We start from the raw sequence: 25,210 nt of genomic DNA on the forward strand, positions 1-25,210 counted from the left end.
TTTTTTTAGCTGAGCCATCCCGCCACCTGTTGGTAGCTCACGGCTGCTCAGCTCGGGCTGACTCGAACCGCTGTTGCTCAGAGCTCAAACTCTTGAGCGAGCTCTTAACCATCTGGCTATTTTTTATATGTTCTTTTATCTCTTGCTGAGCAATTAGATTATGATGTGCTTTGTGTAGTTTTTTTCCTTTTTTGGTGGGGTGGGGCTTAGGATTTGTTGAGCTTCTTGCATCTGTGAATTTATTTTTTTCATGAATTTTGGAAAACTTTTAGCTATTCTTCAAATATTTTTTCTGTCCTCCACCTTTCTTCTCTCCTTTGGAGACTAATTGCAGATTCATTTAGGCTACGAGAGGTTGTCCCACAGCTCACAGATTTTTATTTTATTTTATGGAAGTCTTTTTTTTTCTCTATTTCATTTTGGATAATTTTAACTGCTGTATTTTTAAGGTCACTAATATTTTTTCTACAATGTCTAATCTGGCATTCATTCCCATCTGGTTTTCATCTTTGCAAGTTCAAGTTGGGTGTGTTTTTTTGTTTTTATATCTTCCATGTACATACTTAACTTTTTGAAGATATAGACTACAGTTACAATTGTTTTAATGTTCTTGTTTTCTAGTTCTAACATCTGTTTCAGTTTTGAATAAATTTCAGTTGATTTGTTTATCTCCTCTTTGTGGATCACATTTTCCTGTTTCTTGACATGACTGGTAGTTTTTTATTAGATGCCAGGTATAGTCCATTTTACTTTGCTGGGTGCTCGATATTTTTGTACTCCTACAACTGTGCTTGAGCTTAGGCCTGGGACACAGTTAAGTTAGTTGGAAGCACTTTGGTCCTTTTGAGTCTTGCTTTTCAGTCTTCTTAGGTGGGGCCGGGACAGTGCTCGTTCTGGGGCTTCTTATCCCCCACTCCCGAGCCAAGACCCTTTTGAGTGCTTTTACCCAGCTCCCTTTGAATCATGAGGTGTTCCGGCCTGGCTGGTGGGCACAGGCAGTATTCTAGGCCCTGTAGTCCTTTCTGCTGGTTATTCTCCTGGCCTTGGGTAGTTTCCTGACATAAATGTGCTGACAAATATGCAGCCGGATATTGGAGAGGATTCTCCCTCCTGTTTCGCACACTGCTTGTGAACTCAAGCTGCGTTATTTTCTCCGAACTTTCATTGCCCATCTTCTCAATGCAGGGAGTTTGCTGGGTTTTGCCTCGGTTGTTCCCGCCCCCGTGCCTTAGCCTGAGATCTCTCTTGGGGCTGGAGCCATCGTATCACTCACCTCATTTGTTTTCTGTCATTAAGGGGTTGCTGTCCTTTGTTGTCTGATATCCAGTGTCTTGCATATATTTTGTCCATATATTGTTGTTTCATATATTTTGTCCATGCTGTGGTTATTTCAGGTGGGATGGTAAATTTTTTTCCTATTACTCCATTTTGGCTGGAGGTGGAAGAATTTTAAAATTATTGGTTTAGTAAACCTCTGTGTTTTTTGAGACTTATTAATTTACAATGTTGTGCATGTTCCTAAGGGTAAAGTCACAGAGAGTGGCACTCAGTAAGTAGTGAATGGAAAGTAGTTAGTGGCTGGATCTCAGCCTGCAGCCTCAGAAACCTGATTTGCCTGTGCACTCTGAATGAATCATCCTCTCTCCAAGTCAGGGACACATCATCTGAGTTACAGACACTGATATATAATGCTAGAATGCCAGCCTATTAATATGTAATGAGAAATATATCTGCCACGACTCTGACATTCATGTCTTTTGTCCAGTGCGATCTTTTCATATAGGTAGGCTACACTTGAACTAAATGGTAATCAAATGATTTCTTGGTGTTATTTGTTATCTTGTTAGTTGTTATCTTGCTATTGAGTTGTCTGACTTCCTTATGTATTTTTGGATATTAAACACTTATTAGAGATATAGTTTGCAAATATTTCCCCTCTTTCCGTAGATTGTCTCTTCATTCTGTTGATTGTTTCCTTTGTTGTGCAGAAGCTTTCTAGTTTGATGCCAGTCCCTATTTTTTACTTTTGTTGCTTATGCTTTTGAGGTCATATCCAAAAAATCATCACCCAGATCAATGCCAGGAAACTTTTTTCTAAGTTTTCTTCTACTAGTTTTACAGTTTTAGCTCTCATGTTATAAGTCTTTAATCCATTTTGAATTGACTTTTGTATATGGTGTGACATAGGGGTTCAGTTTCATTCCTCAGCATGTGGAAATTAAGTTTTCCCAAAACCACTTATTGATGAGACTGTCCTTTTTCCATTGTGTATTCTTGATGCTTTTGTGGAAGATCAATTGACTGTGAATGTATTGATTTATTTCTGGGCTCTCTATTCTCTTCCATTGGTCTAGACGTCAGTTTTTATGCCAGTATTGGGCTGCTTTGATTAGCATAGCTTTGTAGTATATTTTGAAATCATGTAGTGTGGTGACATCAGCTTTGTTCTTTTTGTTCAAGATGACTTTGGGTATGGGTAGCCTTTTGTGGTTCTGAATTTTAGGTTTTTTTTGTCTTTCTGTGAAAAATGTGATTGGAATTTTAATATGGGTTTGAATCTGTAGATCACTTTGGGTAGTATGGACATTTTAATAACATTAATTCATCTAATTCATGAACACAAAGTATCTTTCCATTTGTGTTCTTCAGTTTCTTTCATCAATATTTTATAATTTTCAATGTACAGATCCTTCACATCCTTGGATAAATTTATATGAGTATTTTGAAGCACTGAATAGCTAATATCATCTGATAAAAGGTGGGGTAAAAACTACTAGAGTCGTGGGCTGACCGAGTGGCTCAGTTGGTTAAGAGCTCACTCAAGAGTGTGAGCTCTCAGCAACAGCAGTTCAAATCCCGGCCCGAGCTGAGCTGCTGCTGAGCTGCCAACAGGTGGCAGGATGGCTCCACTAAGAGAAAAAAAAAACTACTAGAGCCTATAAAATATCAAATATGGTCATAGCAAAAATGAAAAAGCAAATGAAGATTAGCCAATCTGTATAGCTGCTTTGTTGTAAAGACGTTTCTTGTGTTGCTCCGAAAGTAACTGAAATGTTCTGTTTTTAGCAACTAAACTGATTTTAGGTTTTCCTTTACAGGTAGATTGGACTCTAAATATTGGAGAGCAAGCCCTTGATATACGTATTGTCTCTTTCAATCAGTCGGCATCTTCTGTTTTTGTCCTCGGTGAAAGAAACTTTTTCTGCCTAAAGGATAATGGACAAATTCGATTCATGAAGAAACTTGATTGTAGCCCAAGTTGTTTTCTTCCGTACTGCTCAGGTGTGTAGAAAGCTTTCCTTTTATCTTCTCCACATGTCGAGGCTGTGTTATATACATCAGAAAAAGCCAAACACACACATACATTTTTAATGTCTAGGAAAATAGTTTTATACTGAACGTGTAATGGAAATTTTAACTTTTAAAGTTTGAATAGAGGTTTGAGACAAAGCACACATTTGGGTTTGTCAGTCATTTTGCTTTGTACGAAATGGCTTGTAGAGCTGGCCTCATGCATACATTAATGCTTTCCAAAATGTGGCTGTTCAAAATGCTTCCAAGAGCACATCAGGCTCTTTTATAAGCAGAAGGGAGCATAGTAATGCCTCATAGAATGACTTATCTGTAGTGAATGTCCAGTAAATCAATAGCTTAAATATGTTAAATATTAATGAAATTGATGCTTCTAGATGAAATGCAAAAACGTTGGCCACTGGTTAGATTTTCCAAATCTATAATTTTTTTCTTTTTGATATTGGTAGCTTAAAGTTGAAAAATAATGTTTTATTACTTAAAATCTTTATGCATTAACATCAAGATATTATAATTAGTTTGTATCATAAATCTCCTAAAAGGGATATAATATACTGTTGCAAATGACTGTTTTTTCTTATTATCGTCTTTTACTATCTTCAACCTACAGTTTCTGAAGGAACCATAAATACTTTGATTGGAAACCATAATAACATGTTGCATATTTATCAGGATGTGACACTGAAGTGGGTCACTCAACTGCCTCACATTCCTGTAGCAGTAAGAGTGGGCTGTTTACAGTAAGTGATTTAATTTAATACAGTTTTTTTTTTAAAGAGGATCTTAATCAAGGAATTCTCTAGAAGTTGTATGAAACAATGGCAAGTAATTTTACTAAAAAATAACAAGTGACATTGTAGTGTGAATGATGTCAACAGAAATAATTTAAAATGGAACTTATTAGAAAAGTAGGATATAAAAAAGCCTTAATTAGAACCATTAATCATTTTTAGTTAGTATTTCTAGTGAGATAGCCTTTGTACATTAAAGATTTCAAGAAAATTGTCTGACAGATTATTTTCTTTAAAATAGAAAAGGATTTCTTCAAGCATTTGATGGGTCCCATTTAAAGATCACTTATTGTTAGATTGTGAGACTATTTTGCTTCAAAATTTGTTTCAGACCTTATTATGTCAAGTGGTGCAGAATTTCTAATAATTATGTGTTTTAGACAGTTTAGATTTTAAATGGGGCCACTTTGCATTTAAAATGAAAGACAAAATCCATATCTTAACATTAAATTTACAAAATTTATCAAAAATGAGAGAAATGAGATCTCTAAGTGTGTGATTTTTCTAGGTTGTCAGTCCAAAAAGCAAGATCCTGTCAAACTCTTTAGCATTTCAGATTATGTTAGGAATTGAAAATCTCGGTAAATGTATAGAAGCACACTTTCTATAAAGCTTCATAGGTTCCCAGATCTATTCAGTTCTGCTTATTATTAATATATCTTTTTATTGAACATTTAGAAACCATATGTAGAATTCTTCAATGATTCCTATAGTATCTGATCAGTATGACTAATCCCCCCAAATTTAGAGGCTGAATATTATGTACCACACACATAATGACATTTTGGTCAATGATGGTGGTACCATGAGATTATTATGGAGCTGAAAAATTTGTATAGTCTCTAGTGACGCTGTAGCTGTCGTAACATTGTAGCACAATGCATGGCTCGAGTGCTTGCGGTGATGCTGTTGTAAACAAACCTGCTGTGCTGCCAGTTGCATAAGTATAGCACCTACAATGATGTACAGTACAGGATACTTGCTAATGATAATAAATGATTACTGGTTTGTGTATTTACTATGCTACACTTTTTATTGTTATTTTAGAATGGACTCTTTCTATTTATAAAAAAGTGCTGTAAAACGGTATGCCCTATTATGTTGGCAGCAGACTCATATATCTCGTGTTTACCGAGTCTCTTGATTGCATCATTTTTTCTTGTGCTTGATTTTATCTTGTGTTGTTTTGTTCATCATGGCCCCTTAAGCATACAAAATGCACTGCTAATGTTGCCAGTAAAATTCTACATATAGTGACTGACCTCGAAATGAAATGAAAAGTGATGAAGGACCACAAAGGTGGAAAATCAGTGATGGGTATTGCTTGCCAGTCAGGCATGCCCCATCCCACCACAGCCATGATCTTGAAGAACAAGAACAAAGTGACGGAAGCCCTTCAAGGATCTGCTTCATTGAAGGCAGTGAGACTAACGAAAATTCAAGAAGGGCCTACATACTCGTAGACATGGAGACCCTGCTAATGACCTGGTTTGAAGACCAGACACAGAAGCATATCTGTCTCAACACCATGGCGATCACGGCCAGAGCAAAAAGTTTGCTTGTGAGATTGAAAGAAAAGGCTGGACCCGACTACACTGCTGAATTTACTGGTAGCTCTGGGTGGTTTAAACAATTCGAGAATTGTTACTCATTACATAATGTGAAAGTGAGTGGTGAGTGGTGTGTGAGTGTTGATGTGAAGGCAGCTGAAGAATTTCTGGAAACTCTAGATAAGCTGACAGCGGAGGAAAATTACCAGAGCAAATATTCAGTGTGGGTGAAACCTCCCTGTTCTGTATTTGGATGCCTGAAAGGACTTTCGTCCATGAGGAGGGCAAGTCAGTGCCGGGTTTCAAGGCTTTGAAGGATAAGAGTCTTGCTTGGGGCAATGCTGCAGGCTACAAATGCAACCCTTTGTGACCTGGCACAGCGAGAATCATGGGGCTTTCAAACACATGAATGAGCACAAACTGCTTCAGGAGCTCTAAGAAGACGTAGATGACAGCTCTTTCCAGATGCCCCTTGAGTTGCTGTGCCAGCAGAGTGGAGAAGTACTGTTTGGAGAATTAAATACCTTTAAAGATTTTGCTTATTGTTGATAATGGTCCCAGACACCCTACTTGTATTGGTGATCTTCATTCTAGTATCAAAGTTGTGTTTCTCCCTCCAAATATCACCTCTTTGATCCAACCAACAGATCAAGGAGTCATAGCTGCTTTTAAGGCCTGCTACCTGATGAGGACCTATGCCCAAGCTATTGTTATAACAGGAAAAAACTGAGAAGATGCTGATGAAATTCTGGAAGGATTCAGCATCAGTGGCTACATCAAGAGCTCTGCCTGTGCTTGGGGTTATGTCACCAAGAAGTAAATGAATGGCATCTGGAAGAAGACACTCAAAAGGTTTGTCCATGACAACAAAAGATTTGCCAAGGATGAGGCAGTTGCAAAAATCAGCAAGGCTGTGGCTGAGATGGCGAACAACTTGAACCTGGGACTGGATGAAGATGGCATAGAGGAGCTCCTCGAGGTAGTTCCTGAGGAACTGACTAATGAGGAGTTGTTTGACCTGGAACAGGAACACACAGCTGAACAAGAGGCAAGAGAAAAGGAAACTGCAGGAGAAGAAAAAGAAAAACCTCCAAGAAGACCCACAGTGAAATGTTTAGCAGAAGTTTTTGCAGACCTCAAAGAGCTCCTTAAAGAGTTTGCTCACATGGACCTCAACACCAAAAGGTTTTTATCAATAAGGAGGAATGTTCATGGGATATGATCTGCTTACAAGGAAATCTATGATGGAAAAAAGAAGCAAACCAAGTAAACCACTGTGGACTTATTTCTGGAAAGAGTGAAACCTTCTCAAGAAGAGCCCAGGCAGGTCCTTCATGACATGTTCCAGAAGAAGGCAGCATGATCATAGGTGATGACAGCTCCATGCATGTCATAGCCCCTGACGACCTTCCAGGGGGACAAGACAAGGAGGTGGACCACAGTGATAATGATGGTCCTGACCCTGTGCAGGCCTAGGCTCTTGTGTGTTAGTGTCAGTTTTAACAAAAAAGTTTAAAAAGTAAAAAAAAAAAAAAAAAAAAAAATTAAAATAGAAAAATGCTAATAGAAAAAATATTTTGTACAGCTGTACGAAGTATTTGTGTTTTAAGCTCAGTGTTATTATAAGAGGGTTGAAAAGTTAAAAAAATTACAAGTTTTTAAAGTGGAAAAGTTACCTTAAGCTAAGGTTAATTTATTATTGAAGAAAGAAAAATATTTTAAAATCAATTTAGTGTAGCCTAAGTGTCCTGTGTTTATAAAGTCTACAGTAGTTACAGTATGTCCCAGGCAGGAGGCTGTGCCATCTAGGTTTGTCTAAGTGTTCTTTACAATGTTCACAAAATGATGAAATCGGCTAGTGACACATTTCTCAGAATGTATCCCCATCGTTCATTGATACATGACTGTGTAATGGTTGAAGCTCAAGTAAGGGCATTCATATTTGCATTACTGGTTAATCTGAAATCTGAATATTGGGAAAATGGAAACACTGCTTTGAAAACATTGAATATTTTAAAAAGAAGTTGCTTTCTCATGTTTTATGAGAAAATGTCATCATGTAATTCTAATTGCTATGCACATAACACAAATGATAGTTATTCTGTAGTTGAAGGAAAATTTAAAGTTTTGAGATTGGTCTTTGTAGCATCCACCAAATGGTCTTTTAAGTTCAACCAAATACTCAGACTCACCAGACATTTTACATCAGATTTACTTAGAAGGATTTAGAACAGGAAAGACACCTTGCCAGCCCGGCAATGTCAAGTATTTCTCCTCTGGAGAGTAATTCTTGCAGCAGTCCATATAGCCATCCAAGTCCATATAGCCATCCAAGTCCATATAGCCATCCAAGTCCATATCTCCATCCAAGAGCTGTTCTCTTCGTCCCCTCAAGTGACAGCTTGTGTGCAAGAACACAGACCCGTGCTGGTGGTGTGCAGCCCATCTTGGCTTACAGTCTTCATGCCTCTCAGGAGCCAGTATCTGTAAACAAAAAAAGTCACTGTGGTTTTTGTATTTGTGTGGGGCGGGGGATAGTGATGGATAGAAAGACTTTACTGAGACCATTTCGTTGAAATTCTTATTTTACACATACATTATTTACAAGGGATGTGCTTATTTCGAGAGTCAGCATACTCAGAGAGGCTCAGAGATAGGGCTTCTCAGCAGATATTTATGGTTAATTTATAGTTTCTGGTCCAGATACAAGCCATGGGTCCAATAGGAACTGAAATTATTATGAGTGAAAACCCAAACTTTCCATATAGTGTGCATCAAGATGCTTATACTCAAAAATAGTCTGTCACATCTAACCCTGGGTACTTGTGAGTGAAACTTCTATTTCTTATAGCTTTTTAAATTTCATAATTATAATCAATTAAGTGCAAATATTGCCATTAATGGTTTCCACAGTTAATATATAGCAGTAACTTTTAATTATTCATTGCAAGATTTTTCTTATTTTTATATACTTTAACATAAAAGTATAGGATTAGACTGAAAGAATTTCATTGTCATTTTCAGTAGAATTTTAAAAGTGATTATTACTTACTCAGCCCTAGCCTATTTATATTTAGAAGTTGTTATTTGAAATTAGAAGCACTGAAATAATTTCACTCCTGCTTTTTATTACCTTTAGGGTTAAACTTTTTTGGTCAACGCTTCCTTGGCTGAATGTGTTTATTTGTAAAGGAAATTGCTGCTATTTTAATATGTTTCTTTTCAGTGAATAAGAAATATTGGATTTGGATCAAGTTGATGCAATTATACTTAATAACAGCATTTTGCTCCGAAACTAAGATGCTTTATTTCTCCCCACTCCCACCTACTTGGCAGCCTTGGGCCTCTCTACCTTGTTTATTATAAACCAATCCTAAATCTGTCTGTGTCTCCTTCTTTCTTTTCGGCGTAAGTGGCATTCTTGATTAGATAGAGTTCTTTTAAGTTTAATTATTTTAATTTTTGTGGGCTAGACTATGGGAATGTGAAAGACTCAGACAGTTTACAGAATCAGAAGAGCCTGAATGTGATAATGTTCTTTAAGTCTTAGCTATTATTATTTTCCATCTGCAAGTGGCTGTGGAAGTCTGGCTAACCTATCCTACCTGTGCCATGGTCAATTTCCCAAATCGCAAATTAAGATAATCATTTATCAGTTACATTATTCTCTCTAGAGATATGAAATATACTGAAAAGTGGAAGTGTATTTGAGTGAACGTTCCGAGTGTTGGTAATCGCCACTCCAAACTTTAGCTGGCAGCCACAGCCATTGTGCTTTAAAGTCGGGTTGCAGCTCATTTTTTAGTATAAACAATTTGGTCTAGTACTTCGGTACTTTTCTTCCTAGGCTGTATCCACAATAGTAACTTATTATAACTGTCACTGTTTAACATTTCATTTTTTTTGCCTTCATTGACATAGTATTCTTGACCAGAATGGTTTCCCATTTCTTCTCTGGATTTTTTAATATCTTCTATCTTCGAATCCTAACTCAAGTCATAAATATGGCGTCCTGCGTACCCTGGTCTCCTCTGAGTTTCTATGATATTTATGTTGTGTTGGTTCCTGCTGTTTGATTTTCCTGACTTCCCAACTTGATCGTACACTCCTTTAATGGAGGGAACTTCTCTACTTTTGCATGTCATTCTGAGTAATCAGCCAGAAAGCTGAACACATGGTATATGCTCAGTAAATCCGTAACAGTCATTGTGGTTTGTGTGTGGTAGAGGGAGCAGTAACTAGAAAGACCTTAGAAGATCTTATAGTTGAAACTTTTTTTTTAAATATGAAAATATTGAGACTCATAGATGGAAGGATATTATTTCTTCGTAAACAAATTTATTAGGAGTTTTTTAAATTTCAAAGTGACTTTTTCTTTCTTTTTTAGTTTAACTTTTGCTGTTAATTGTCATCTTTTTTTCTTGTGCTTTGTAGAAAGAGAATGTGGGCCTCTATATACACTTTTTGCTGTGTTATAATATATATATATATATTTTCTTAGCTGAGCCATCCTGCCACCTGTTGGCAGCTCAGCGGCTGCTCAGCTCGGGCTGGGACTGGAACCACTGTTGCTCAGAGCTCAAACTCTTGAGCGAGCTCTTAACCAACTGAGCTACTAGGCCGGCCTACTGTGTTATAATTTTAAGGGTTTCCTTTGCGGCTTACGAGTCCACATAACATTTTGTAAATATCCCTGGAATTAGGGTAGAGCACCAATTCTCGTTTCAGAACTGCATTCTTCTTCTTTTTAAAATAGTCCAGAGATCTTTTATTTAATTTATTTTTTTACACCTATCATGCCAGGAATTCATAGGGAATGGGTTCCAGCAGCTCAGGCTCCTTTCCGTTGGTTCTCACAGACTGTGAGAACAGGGTGGAGCAGGCTGGCGCTTCCATTGAGCCCAAGGATCTTTCTCTTTCGCTTCCTTCTTTTTCTGATCATTTTCCTTCACGTGTTTCAGGAAGCTATCTTGGCTTGCAGAGTGCTTAACATCGTTCGATACCTACATAATTCTGTTGGCAAGAATATTGCCCTCAACTTGTTTGTTTACAACAATGCCAATAAAATCATGGGTAACACTGTAGACTCTTCCAGCCTTGCCATGGTAACATTTGTGGGACATTCCTTTTAAAACAGTGCCCATTCTCTTGGTGTCTAAGTATCACCTTTCCAGTAGATTCGCATGCATGTGGCTATAGGAACAACTGATTTTCCAAAAGGCCTAAAGAACACAGAGAGTGTGCCTCTCCTGTTTCCATTTGGGTTGGTTATTTTGATGAATTACTGGAAGATGGGAGTTCCGGCTGAAAGGAAAGCAGAGCTTCTGTATTCTTACTGATTTTTTTGTCTGTTTGTCTCTTGTAGCTCAGGAATAGAGTATTAGTTGGTCATTACTATATTGTTTTGTCATTTTTTTGTGTGTTGAATATCTAAGCATCTTAATTTATATATTCTAGTTCTGTGTATTCAGCTTATGTTTATGATAGTTGTATTATCTTTTGTGAGTTCTTAAAATTTATCAATATAAAATGACCTTTTTTGTGTTCTCATTTAATATTTCTTTTTTTTTTGCTTCTTGTTTGCTTTAAGTTCATTTTGTTATTAATTATTGGTATGCTGTTGTCTATGGTTTAACCCATCACTTTATTTTGGATATATCTCTTGTAAACAGAATTTGATTGGGTATTTCAACCCATTTTGAAGACCATTGTCCTTTACCCATTTACAGTTGTTATAATTGATATAGTTGGTAATTTTCCAACTTGTACCATATTTTCTACTTTTTATACTATTTCTGTTGGTTTCCATCTCTTGTACATGAGTTGGGGTTTCTTTCTACTTGCATTTTTCCATACACATCTGTTTTCTTTATTTCTATTAGTGTTTACTTTTCAGTTTTGCCATAATCCAAAAATGAAATGAATCTTTCTCACTGTGATGGGTAAGGTGTTTAATACACTTTTTACCTTTCGCTTTTCCTATTTCCATTCCCTCCATCACTACCACCCTCAGACATGGGTGTGTGTGTATGCTTGTTCTCACATACGTGCAACCCCACCCCCCACACTTTGTTACTATTTGTTCTTTGCTACAGTAACATAAGGTTTTAGCTACAAATTATTATTGTCAAGCTATTCTAATACTTTTTTCAAGAATGTTTTAAAATTTATGTTCACTTTTTTATTCAGACCTAAAGTAATTTTATGTATTTTTTTCTGTATCTATTGAAGATTGTGCATCTTTTGATATCATGAATTACAATTTTTAACTTATTTTGTTTCATCTCTCAATAGGCTGATTTAATGTTCCCAGGAATGGTATAGGGTGTTATACTGTACAGTAAAAATATATTTTCACCTCAAACTTTATTGATGTTGCTCCTTTATTATTTTTTTAAAATAATTTTTGTTGAAAAGAATAACTTTGTGATTTTTGTAAAAAGTATAGAACTGCACTATTTAAAGCTCCAGCATTATTTGCAGGGAAGAAAACAAAAAATAAAACTATCTAGTCGCCCACCACAGTAACCTCAATCTTACCACGCAGAATTAACAATTGCTAGCACCTGTTAAACATCAAGTCAGATATTGTTTTCTACAAATATGCTAATTTAGACATAGAATAAAAGTTACAAAGCAGAATTTTATGTTTTTCAGCATAATTGGTTTCATTATATTCTAACAGAAATGAGAAATAGATGAAATGGAAGGAATAAATGAATTTTACGTAAATGTGTATTTACAACAATATATTTTAGATTCTAAAAGACCCTTTTAAACAGGAATAGACAAAAAGTAGAAAGCTGATAATTTTTTAAAGCTGCATTTCAATTTTTGGCAGTGTCCATTGACTCTCTGTTATGAAATAGAAGGAAAGCAGCATACTTAGGCTTTCTTCTTTCCCTCTCCTTGCCAAGTTCTGATATTGTTGGCCTCTTATTATTATTTTGTCAAAGCTTAAAACATTTACATACATTTTAGTAATCACAATTTTCACAGCCCATTCAGCCTTACCAGCAGTTCTTTTACTATTCCTGATTATCTTGATTCATTTCTTGGTTAGTTGACTTTAATCATCTGGTAGTTTTTCAGGGAAGCATTATGTCTTGCATTCTTTTTTTTTTTTTTAAGTTAAAATTTGTTTAAGTGCGATTGAGGTATTGGTACTAAGATAGAGAATAGCAAGCAGGGACTTGATTTGGATAGGATTGTTAGGGCTCTTGCATTCTTGATAATTGTTTTTGCTTTTATACTTGAAGGTTATCTTAACTTCCTTCAAAATTTTAGACATTTAATTTGGTATTGACAGTTATTGTAGAAAAGCCAGAGGTTGGCTTAAATTTTTTAAACGTCTTATTGAGTGAATTACCTTTTCTGTTTTGATTCTCATATCTGACTCTTTTTTTTAATCCTAAAGGACCGTAAATTCACTAACATTGTCTAACAATAGATTCATCATGTGTCAGTTTTTTCTGGGGCAAGGTGAGATTAGAAAGATTTGAGTTTTAATTTATTTCAAGAAAATTTTCTTTCATTATACCTTTGAATATTGGTTCTGCTCTAATAGTTTAGTTTTCTTAATTAGTATCATTGTTATAAATTTGTTATCTCTACCCTGACTCTCTATTCTGCTTGAGGTCTGAGGAGCTTGTTTTTGTTTTAGCTCGTGGCATCTTATCTTATTGTGGTCCAGAACTTAAAATATTTGGTGGGAAAAGATGTGCCTCAAAATTTGTTGATTTGTGATTGTAGTCATTTCCTTGTTTAACTTACTTTTTTGTGGTGGTGGTGGTTATTGTTGTACTTTTGCTGTTTTTGGTGAGTTTTAAGGAGTTTTGCCATGTCATCTTTGACTGGAAGTAATTTCTTTGTCAGTTGCTGTTCATTATTGCTGGGGAGAGAATTATGGACAACTTAATTTTTGTTCTGTTGTAACTAACCAGTTCTTTATGCCTTGTTGCTTATAGAATGTTTTTCATTTTCTATGTAAATGCAACATTTGCCATCATATTTTTGTATGACACTGTTTTCCTTGATTTAGCTGGGAATGTAGTGAAGTCTGCCTTTTTAACCATTTGTTTGGCTGCTGAAGAAATCTTTCTTATATGTTTGATTATCCCTTCAGTTCTGTTTGATGAAATTAATATATTATTTTCTGTTCCCCATATCTACTGTCTTCTTCCTTATAATTTTCATTTCTTTGTCCTTCCCCCCCCCCCATTTTCTGGGAGGGGGTTTTATATCACTGGTTTGAGCTTCCACAGCATTGGTTTTGTTCTTTCCTCTGTCTAACTTGAAGATATATTTAGTCTATTGAGATGATATCTTTCTCCCTCCCACCTCTTGCCTCTTTGGTATTATTAACCAGTTTAGTGCATGGCAGGCTACAATTCCCATGATGCACTTGTGCCAGGTCCGTCTTACTTCAAACATGTTTATAGTGTTTATTTTGGGACTGTATCTCTGAGCATATAACGTGCTACTGTTCATTTCTGTTCTTTACCACAGGATTTGTTACCGCTGTGTGGATGTAGGTAGTGTAGAGGGGCCAACGGTGATAGCGGAGGTGAGAAAGGTTAAGATGGGTAGGAATAAGATACATTGCTTCCGTCTTAGGTCAGGTTTGAGGAGCAAAAGGTGTCTGCGTAGTTTTATGGTTCATGCAGAGCCTGGGTTTCTGAACCAGATTGGACAGTTGTGGGAAGAAGAATGAAACGTTTTCCTACCTTTGCTCAGGTGATCTCGATGAAATGAAGCTGGGGTATGGCATGAGTTAATGCTGTATTTTTTACTTTACCTGACAATTCGTCTGAATTTCTTTTAGGGTCTAGATTTACAATTTATGAGGTTGTTTTCCTCTCTTTCCTGCCCCCTTTCTCCCTTTTCCCAATGATTTTGTGCCTGCGTCTGTGTCTTTTTCAGTTCCTGCCTGGCTATTTTAGCTAGCTATTTATTGGAGGGGATTGCATTGAGGGCTGTTGCCATATTGAATTGAACATTTCAGAAAGGCCTCAGGATCATATTATTAAATTGCAGCAAAATATCTAGTTGAGAATTGGATTAGAATAGTATTGAATTTAGGGGTTCTTTTGGAGAAATTGGCTTTTTTCCAGTTTTAACTACCTTTTAATTTCCAGAAATAATTTCTGTTCAAGCTAGACATTGAGCAGTATAGTGGTTCTCTTTGAAAAAAAATGTCGACCTTTTTAGAAAGATATCGTCTTGAATGGTGGCTGAGTTCTTGATTTTACACAGCAAATATTACTGTCTTTAGTAATTAGGTATGCCACTGTCCTCCTTCCTGGTTAATATTCAGTCTCCTTTTGTGCAGTATTCGTTATCGCCAAACTGTAGTTCAATGAAAGAATTTGTACATCTTCATGAAATTTGACATAATGGTTTTTTGTTGTTGTTGTTTTTTTTAGCTGAGCCATGCTGCTACCTGTTGGCAGCTCAGCGGCAACTCAGCTCGGGCTGGACTCAAACTGCTGTTGCTCAGAGCTCACACTCTTGAGCGAGCTCTTAACCAGCTGAGCCACTCGGCCGGCCCTGTAATTGAGATTTTTAACGAGCAATGCTAAATCGGGTGAGAGAGCCCCTACCAGAAAAGGGGGGCTTAAGTTTCGGGCCTCGTGGGCCTGCTAATACAACACAATAGATTATAACTTAATATAAGGAGTTGTGGAGGAAGGAAAAACAGAATTTATAATATTTGGTATATATATATTTCCTTTCATTGTTGATAACTCAGTAACCATGATTTGGACAAATTGTTTATGTCAATTCTATTGAAGCATTTTGGGGGTAAAATGAGCTGTATTCTTTTTGATGGTCATCATGAGTTGCATATATTTCCATTGTGTGAAGTCAAGGTTTTAATGAGGGGATCTCTAGATTTTATATGGATTAGGTGTTCTGTTGATTGAGCAAGAATTGTGCTCGTAATGTCCTTGTAGCTCTGGGGCTCAGCCATGGTTGACATACAGCCTGTCATTTGGTATGCTACTTTTATAAACTTCAGTATGGCTACTTTGGTAGTTTTATTCATGTCGAAAAGACTTACAGTGATCTTATAAATAAATTAAAAAAGCCATATCTTTATTGTTATTTGTCAGTTGGAGTTATAACCCTCAGAAAAACTTTCCTTGTGAAAGTTAAAAATCTTCTGCTTGGTCTCATGTTTTCATTGTCATTTTATTTTTTTACATAATAATGTAAAACACAGCATCCTCCATTCTCATGAAAAATTTATTAGTAATTACAGTTCCAGATTGTTTTACTTTGTTACATTCCATAGTAAATCTGTTTAATTTGCCTGCCAGAGGTTTTAGAAACACTGTATAGCCAAGGATAAGGAGTTGCACTTAGAATGCTAGTTGGGTTTATACTTTTCTGTTTTATAAATTAAATGTCTTAATGGTAGAATTCTTCTTATTACCATGTATTTCCACTGAAAAACTTCTTTAGCCATATTGTCATCGAGACTGTGAACATCTCTTAAAAAAAAGAAGCTCTTGGCCTGTATGGGAAAGTGCCTTTGCGTTTTGGGTTCGGATTTGATGCTCTAGCCCATCACAGATACGGGAGGTAACCTGATAGTGGATATGGGGTGGGGTGTGGACAGGGGAGTCAACTGTTCAATAGAGTTGTAGCCAGCAGGGAAGTGTTTGGATTTTCACTAGCTATGGTGGGCTTTATCTTTTAGTAAGCATATGCCTCCTGCACCCTTTGGTCCTGGAGATCATTTGTATCGGGTTGGTGATTCGCTTTCGTCTTTCTTGGAAATAACATGCCGTCGTATATCTTCTCTCTTCATTTCAAATCCCATGGTTTCAAAGATAGAATGAGGTTTTTTTTGTTTGTTTGTTTTTTATATATCTCTGTATTCCAGGTGAAAAACCTTACATTTTCTAAGTTGCTTTTGGTTTTTGTTTCTCTTTTTTTGGTAACATTAGGTTTATTTGCTGCTAAGAACTTTGGAGCTTCCGATGGACTTACTTCCTTTCCCCTTTCCACCAGTATATGGCCTATATTCCAGAACTAGCTTTGGAGTGCAAATGTGGGTTATTGCCAAAATAAAAGAGAGTGTTTGTAAACGTTCAAATCTTACTGTATGGCCTAAAATTGGATGACTTAAAATTAGAATCAATTGTTACCTGAAGGGAAATGCAAGAAACACAGTGATATTTATTGCCTGCTGTGCACTCACATTGCTCCATCATTAGGATCTTAAATTCTAAAAACAACTCCATTAATAGCTTATTAAAAGTGTTTGAAGTGTTTAATGTATCAGGTTTAATAGAAACTGTCACTAACTCCCAACAGCTTCAAAAAACAGACTTGGGAAAATGATGGTAGGTTTTTTTTTTTTTATTTCAAGAGACAAGAGTATTAATTAAAACAACTAAAAATGAGGTTGAAAAATAGTATCACTAATCAAGTAATCATTTAAGTCCTCTTTGTAACATTACCTTAGAAGTTAACTTTGTAACATTACTTGTAAGTAAATCAAATCTTACCTGGTAAAGTAGGGCTTTAACTCTTAGTTACTGGACTCCTATGATCCATAGCATCTGCCATGAACACGTAGGAAGGTTCCCATCCGTTCTAAAATGGAGATCTGTATTCAGTGGCTTTCCTGCCTGTAGGCAGAGAAAAATCTACTGAATTTTGTTCACTACACTACAGTTTGCTATTTATAATGAATGTAAAATAAAAACAGAGCTATTACCTGCTTTTTTTGATGTGCTAAAAAAAGAAAAAGAAAAGGCAGGTTCCCATATACTTTGTTTTAAGTGTGTAATATTTAAAACCATAGAGGAAACTGTACTAATTCAACATTAAAGTGTTTTTGTTTTAATTAAGAAGAAGATGACAATGTCATTATTAAACATGAATTTATTAATGTAGAGCCTATGTTCTAATTAGAACTTATGCTCAAATTTTGATTAAGCCTTGGCTAGATAAAAACTTTGCTTAGTGCAGAAAGAAAGATTTATTACCCCTTTTCTTCTGTCGCTCACAAAGAAACATCTTTAATTTTCAGGTTTTCAGAGTGCGAGTATTTTCATATTTGTGGACAGTGTGTATTACATATTAGGAAGACATTTTAGAGTATACATTGATTGTCTAGTAGTGAGTTCCTTCACAATAACGCTGTTTCAAAAGTCCAAATAATAATACTAGCTACTATATACTCAACTACTGTCCACCAGGAAGTATTCTAAGTGCTCGGCACATATTACTTTAATTCTTCAAGAACATTTACTATTATTGTCCCCATTTTATAGGTGGTGAAACTGAGGCAAAGGAAGATCAAGTGACATATCTGAGCTCCTAATCAAACATGCAAATGACTAATTGTAGCATAAGTGAATTAGTGTTATAATATGCAAAAGCAGAAAATGATAGATCCCTTTAGAGTAGTATTTAGTCCACAATACTGCTAGAAGCAGGAATCCAGACTCTTTTTTATTTCTTCTAAAAACTCCTCATACCTTTCCTTTCTCCAGAATAGTTGCTCCCCTTTCAGATTAGTGCTACCCAATATTCAGTCTAATGAGAAGTACATTATTTGAGGTTATAGCAGTAAACATCTGAGAAGCCAGGAAGTAGAACCCGAAAACAAAAATGATTACTTTGGGAGTGTGAGACTGAGTGGGTGGAAGAGTCTGGGTATGTTCTTTAAACATCTTTTAGAGAGTTTCAGGTATTCTAAAAATCAACTCCCATCAATGGAAAAAATAATGATGCTGCCAAGACTCCTTCATTTAAACCTAAAATAGTTTAGATGTATTAGATTTAAATATAAATCTTTTGGAGTGAATGAAAAATGAAATATATATTAGTAAGTATTATAATTAAGAGGAATGGTGTTATAGAAAATTATTTCTTTTTATTTAAAAGGAAAGGTACGGTTTGTAAATTAGAAATTACTAGTATTTCACAGTCAAAATACAAAGAAAAAATAGTACCTATTGCTTTTTTGAATGTAGCATTTCAGAATGTTACCTTTTATATTTCATTTATATTTATTTCCAAGAACAAATTTCTCCCCTGTTTTTATTCCATCTTGTTACCTTCGTATTTTAAATAAATAGGTACAGTTCACGTTAATCGAACATTTTAAAAGTTTTCTTGTGAAGAAATTATTCTGATTTGCACCGTATAACAATTTACCTTCAGGAATGAATTTCGCAATAATTTTGAACATTCAAGAGTATAAAAATTCTGCACTCCCCCTTTAAAAAACTTAGTTGATGAAGCGAGCAAATATGACATCTGTCAAAATCTGCAGTTTGAAAAAAACATTCTCTACTTTTCAAAGCCTCAGCTTTGCCCATATTGTGTAAGCGCATCATGGGGCTAATGTGTGAGTGCGCCAGCAGCCGAAACAGTTGGATGGAAACAATACTCAGAGTATTTAAAGTTTAACGGAAATATATGAGAAATTAAAACACAATTACATTGGTAGTAATGGAGGAATGAAGTTGAAAAAGTTATCTCACTGCTCTTTCAATTTCTGCAGACTTCCAGATGGTAGTAAATGCTTTGTTCTTCCCTCCAGCCCATCTGTTGTTCTTTAGCGTAGCTGACATCACCGCAACTACTGCCACCATGAAAGCATCACTGTATGAAAATGGCAAAATTTAGAACTTATTACATAGTTTTATGGAAAGAAGATTACAAGAATCAAAGTTACAGTTTGTTGAAATATTTGCTCTTTTAATTTTTTAGTTTTTTGGTGTGTGTGGCATAGTGGTGATTGAAGTCATGCCCAGGAATGACCTACTCTAAGATAAGAACCGATTTCTCTTATTCAAGTTAGTGTAGGAAGTTTTTCACGACTTAGACTCAAACTAGTGATTTCTGTATTGTATCATTGAAATGCATTACTTTGTAAGTAAGGGATATAGTGATATAGTATATGTGATCCACTAAACCTACGCATTTGTTTTATTCCTTCTCTCCCACCCGCCCTGAAACTATTATATCTGCCAGAAGTGGAAATGCGTATTACTGTTTTCTACACAAAATTACTTTAAAGAAAGTGGTTGTAATAATAGTTATTTGTGCCAATTTTAGTTCAGCAAATATACCGCTTTTGTAGTTTAAAAAAAAAATTTTTTTTATTGGGGAATTAGGTGATGGGAACAGTGCTGGGGAATTGGGGGAAGGGGAACAGACAAGTTTCTGTCCTTTTGTTCTTCAGTCTAGTTGTGGAGGACGTTGCTTCACTGGCCCAAGTTGGCACCATCATTGCGCCCTTCCTGGGCGAGGCAGATCAGTCGCCCGCTTCTGGACGGCTGCTCATAGCGGCTGCTGGCCGCTCACGCTGGCTGCTGGCTACACACGGTAGCCCATGGCAACCCACTGCCACAGGGACTGCAGCCTATGCCGTAGCCGGCGACTCACAGCAGCCCAGCTCCAGGTTGAGCTGTTGTTCAGCATCTTAGCTGTAGGGGGCAGTGTCACTGGCCCTCATATGTGGGATCCAAACTGGGGCCCTCTGGCGTCCCAAGCCAGCTCTTAACCAATGCGCCACTCGGCTGGCCTTAAAAAGTTTTAAAACAGAGGGTTAAGCAAGATAAATTTCTTTTTAAATAATATGAAATATTACAAAGTAATTTTTATTAATTTTGCCTGCCTAAAGGCAGAATTTTAGTTTTTGCTGTTTTGACACTTTTATCAAGTGCTAAGAGCGTAGACCTTAAGTACTCTCACCACAAAAGGAACAAAACAGGCAACTACGTGAAGTGATGGATGTGTTCACTAATCTGATTGTGATAATCATTTCACAAAGCGTACATACGTGAGGTCATCACGCCAGCTATACCTCAATAAAGCTGAAAACCAAAAAATAATGGTGTTTCTTCCGTTTACATGGGGGCCACCTTATTCAGCTTCTTCATGTTTGGCAGTGAGCTGGTGTTCAGTGAATGGCGGAGACTGATTGACTGAAGGGATTAGCGAAGAAATGCCCTGAAAACAAGAGGCTCAGCAGTGTCATAGGCGCACGCACGGAGCCCGAACACTTCACTTATGGAAAATGAAAAGAGCATTTAGTCTGGCTACTTAAACATTCTTTTTTCACCATAATGCATTTGTTATAAGAGTAGGTTAAAACTCTGGCCTAATACAAGGGTTTTCAATTTTGTGGGAATGTAATTTAGTCTCAGTAGCCCTGTCTTCTCTTGTATGGATAATGGCGATTTGCCTGTGGAACATTTGTTTGTTGGTTTAGGTCAAACATTTTACTAACCTTTTTTATCCTGTCAGACATGGATGAATACCTTATGAAGAGTCTTAGATCCATATTTCATAAAGGGCATGATTGCCATTTGCGTTCCTTATATGCATAATTATTTACTATGCTAATGAATATGCCTGTGCTGTTACTTTAGATTGTAGAAAAGAAATTTCAAAAGAATTATGTTTTTATTGGCACTGACTCTTTTATGTCAAGTATTTTTTATGGACAAAATGGCTCGTACCACTTTATAGAAAGCATATTTGATTATCTTATAATGGACTATGTCAAAATTTCTTTCACTTATATAATTTTCATGAAGATAGTTTATATTCTAATCAAGCTTGTAGCCATATATATTAGCACTGACTACTTGAAATATATAAATATAAGAAAGCCCAAATAGAAGGGGTTATAGCAAGAATAATTGATAATCAGAAGTACACAACACTCTAATGCACTTTGGGAAAAACATAAGACTTTTAATGAAGTAGACAAGGAGGGGACTCGCAGTCAAAAGAAAAAGGGTCTGTAATTGGCCACAAGAGAGGAGTGGGGTCAACACAGGTCAGAGTTTGTATAGATTTCTGCCTATGCACCGAACGGCTTCCTACCTTATATAATGTAAACTTCTGTTGTTTCTATTGAAATGTTATTTCTTGAGGTCACATAATATCATCTAGGAAACAGTGTAAATAAAGAAAGTTTATAATAAAAGTAAGTATCTTTTAGGTTAGATAAGACTGAGTGAAGTGTATTGTCTGTGGTTTCTTTCCAATTTCCCTTTTCTGTGTGTCTAAATGATATTGTGTCTTGTTTCATCCATAGATAAGAAACTGTATCTGCAGACCACTGGGCCACAGTGATTCATATACTTTTAAATTCCACAATTGTTATTGAGTAATATACTTTAATTCCCCCAAATATGTTTTATTCTCTATTACGTACCTCTTTATTTCATCACCTTCTGCTTCTGGGAGACTTACTTTTTTTTTTTTTCCCTATACGAAGAGAGCTGAACCAAATTTTACATATGGCTTTAATGTAACTGCTAGAAATAATATATTTTCATGCTGCTTCATTTCTCAGTGGAGCACAAGTTACATTGCTCTAATGTGGGGGGTATCTTAAAGACATTTTCTCCCTTGCTCTCAGAATGGCCTAGAACTTCTGAAATGAAAGCCCAGAAACATAGGATTGTGAATCTTAGTTTAATACATATTTTCTTAGAAGCCACTATAGGTAAGTAATTTATTCTGTATTATATGATGCTGTTTAATTTTGCTCTGGCCAATTAGTAACAATAAGACTGCTTTTGAATATCTTTCCATTTGCAGATGTTTACTGCTATTATTGGCAGCAACCCCCCCACCCCCACGAAAACGTCCATGTATGCGTGTATATGTATTTCCATATTTATCTTTTCTCCCCATCACAGATGATGGGAAGTAGGTGGCTTTCCACATCCCATCAGCTGGAGAGGGGAGAAGGAAGGGGGCCTTGACGGGGCTGCTGTTGATTTAAGGCGGCAAGTATCTGCCCTTTGCCTCTGGGTAATGCAGCTAACTCTTTTAGCTGCGGGGCACTTGAGCTTTAAGGGGCGACTTGAATGTGATACCTTAGAGATATGTGCTTACTAAATAAATCACATTTAGAAGCTTTTATGCAATCAGAGTCATGCTTGTATTTTAAAAAGTCCAAACATGATAAACATTAAAAATGAATTTATATTCATGAAGCCAAATTTGATTTTCTAGGTAATGACCGATTCATCTAGAAATTCAAATGGTTGCTTTTAGTGTTCATCTGTGTAAACTGACACAATAAAAAAAGTGAGCTGTGCCTTAATGTTCTGTGCTTCGTTGCCAGTGGTTTTCTCGATAAGTTTGTCGAATGCTGCTTCACATCGGCTCTTCTTTCCTGGGCAGACCTTGCTTCAGTTGGAAATAACTTAATAATATGTTTACTGTGAGAATGAGACCAATATAACCTTTTACTTAGTCTTTTATTTAGAAATTTATTTAGAAGCTTTTCTTTAGATAGTACTACCTGAGTGGGCAGATTGAATATTTGAAATCTAGTTGTAGATTAAAGGACATACAGAGACGTTATGTAACTCACAATTTTCTACCTTTAAAGTAACCAATGTTGGAATTTGGACTTAAATGAAGTTGGATTTAAAATTGGATGAAAAGGGGAAGAAATTCAGAGGGATTTGGTTCTCACTAATTCATAATGTTCGAGAAAGAGATGAATTGCACTGAGGTTTAAGAGTAAACTTCTTAACCAGAAAGGAGAATTTCCTGGCATTTTTCTCCTCATATCATTCTCTTCCTGTTATTTATACACAGTTTTGACATTTAATTTTATATTTGAAATGGGAAATTGCCAAAAAGCATTTAAAACAATGGAACCTCAAAAATTGACTATATAGTTAAATTTCAGGTGATTTGTAAAAGCAATGAAGTGGACAAAATCAAGAAATATATCTTTAAAGAAACAAAAATTTTACGTGAGACTTAAATTTTAAACTTCAGTTCTGCTTTTACTTATTAATTACAGTTCCAGTTTTCCCCCATCTCTTTGAATTTGTGTAGTTTCTTACCCCTTGCCTCTAAGTTTAAAAAAAAAAAGTCTATTATTATTTTAGTTTGTGGAATTAAAAAAAAACAACATAGTCTCAGATTATACTGGAATAGAGCAACTTTCTATTTCAGAAAACAGCGACAGTGAAGAAAAGATGTGAGAATTTAAAACATAGCTATTACATAACAGGCAGAAAAATGAAGAAAAAAATTTTCTGAAACTGCATTGCAATGTGAGTTAATCACGACAGCAATAAATGTTTAATTCAAACTATTAACAGAATAGCCCAGAAAATATTATAATTGGATTTCTTTTTGTTCATTAACAAATCTTGATAGTAGTTTTTGGACTATATCTTGGAATTGGTTAGTACTTTTAAGTTATAGATCTGTGGAAAATATTATATACCTACCACATATAAAATGCTATGTCATAATTTAATTTGTGAATAGATGATATTTGATCATATTTTGATAGTTTTATTGATATCATAAACAAACTCGAAACCCAATTAATTTAAAGCAATTATTTAATCACAAATTGCATTATTTGGCATGCTTTCATTTTGTGTTTATAATTTGGAAATTCTTTTAAGTCAGGGAATGATTACCTGCTCGTTGAGATTGTGGCAATCTAAAAAAGCAAGATGGGACTTCTACTTACGAGTAAATTAGACCTCTGACCCAAACTTCGCAGTTCTCTCAGCTTGCCAGGGAAAACGCTTGTGGGGTTCATTACTTTCTTCCATCATCTTGAGAGATTCTACCCATTTTTCTCCTTCATTGACTAACCTTTGACTTCCCAGACCTGCGTTTCTTTTCAACAGGGGCGAATAAACACTCTTGGTATGTGAAGATTAAAGGGCCACGGCCCCTGTAGGTGCCCTGGAGCAAATTTGTTCAGAATTAATTTGGCACCTCCAATTGTGGTTTGTTTAGGATAGGAAACCAGAGAGAATTCAATAGTGTATCTCGAATCTTAGGACTTAGTACTTTTGTTACAAACAACAGAGAGAGAGAGAGAGAAAAAAAAAAAAATAGACCAAGTGCCAGTAACATTTACTCTTCAAAGGAAAGTTTTTGTCTTTCTGTGCCTGGTTATCTTCAGGAGTTACAGAGTAGAAAATAAAATTTCAGTGGAAATATATTTCTGCCACTGATATAGAAAAGACCTTTAAAAGAGTCACTGTTGACATAAAAGGGAAAACATTTTGATTTTCTGGTATGTAAGCTTCAGAAAACAAGCCAGAGTGAAAGAACATGTAGAAATGAAAAGCTTAGGACGCCAGGAGGTGACTTGTGAATTATTTCGGAATTCACTGGATATCTTGGACGGTTGATTTTTTTTTTTCTCTAGTGCTCACTCCTATGAACTTATCTCACTGAGAGTAGACATCAGCTTTGTTTCAGAGTGAAAAATCACTAACGAACACCATTGTTCTGAATACATAAAGCAGTTGCTATAGAACATTTTGGAAAGTACAAAATAAGTTTGCATATGACCAAAGAATATGAAGAAGAAGCGTTTCCTGAAGAAATTGTAACTATTGATTGGTCTTTAGTAGTAGGTGACTTGGCTTATAGGTTTTAGAATCTAAAAGTCGTGGTTGCATTTTGCCAATTACAGCGAGGTGCTTCTGGCATCGGATACAGAAATCTGGGAAGAATAGAGGAATCAAGAAGCAGAGAAACAAGAAGGAATAGATCCTTTTTTAGGCACAT

General features: G+C 35.9%; 1 protein-coding gene across 1 annotated transcript in view; it reads left to right on the forward strand.

Moving 5' to 3' along the window:
- Nucleotides 1-25,210, forward strand: part of BBS9 (Bardet-Biedl syndrome 9) — a 373,430-nt gene that overhangs the window by 106,561 nt on the left and 241,659 nt on the right. Inside the window, exons 8-9 of the mRNA XM_019668469.1 lie at nucleotides 3,099-3,282; nucleotides 3,923-4,052. Of these exons, the coding sequence (XP_019524014.1) occupies nucleotides 3,099-3,282; nucleotides 3,923-4,052 (314 nt within the window). The remainder of the gene's footprint in view (nucleotides 1-3,098; nucleotides 3,283-3,922; nucleotides 4,053-25,210) is intronic.

This window comes from Hipposideros armiger, unplaced genomic scaffold, assembly GCF_001890085.2.
Source record: "Hipposideros armiger isolate ML-2016 unplaced genomic scaffold, ASM189008v1 scaffold_526, whole genome shotgun sequence".
Classification (NCBI taxonomy): domain Eukaryota; kingdom Metazoa; phylum Chordata; class Mammalia; order Chiroptera; family Hipposideridae; genus Hipposideros; species Hipposideros armiger.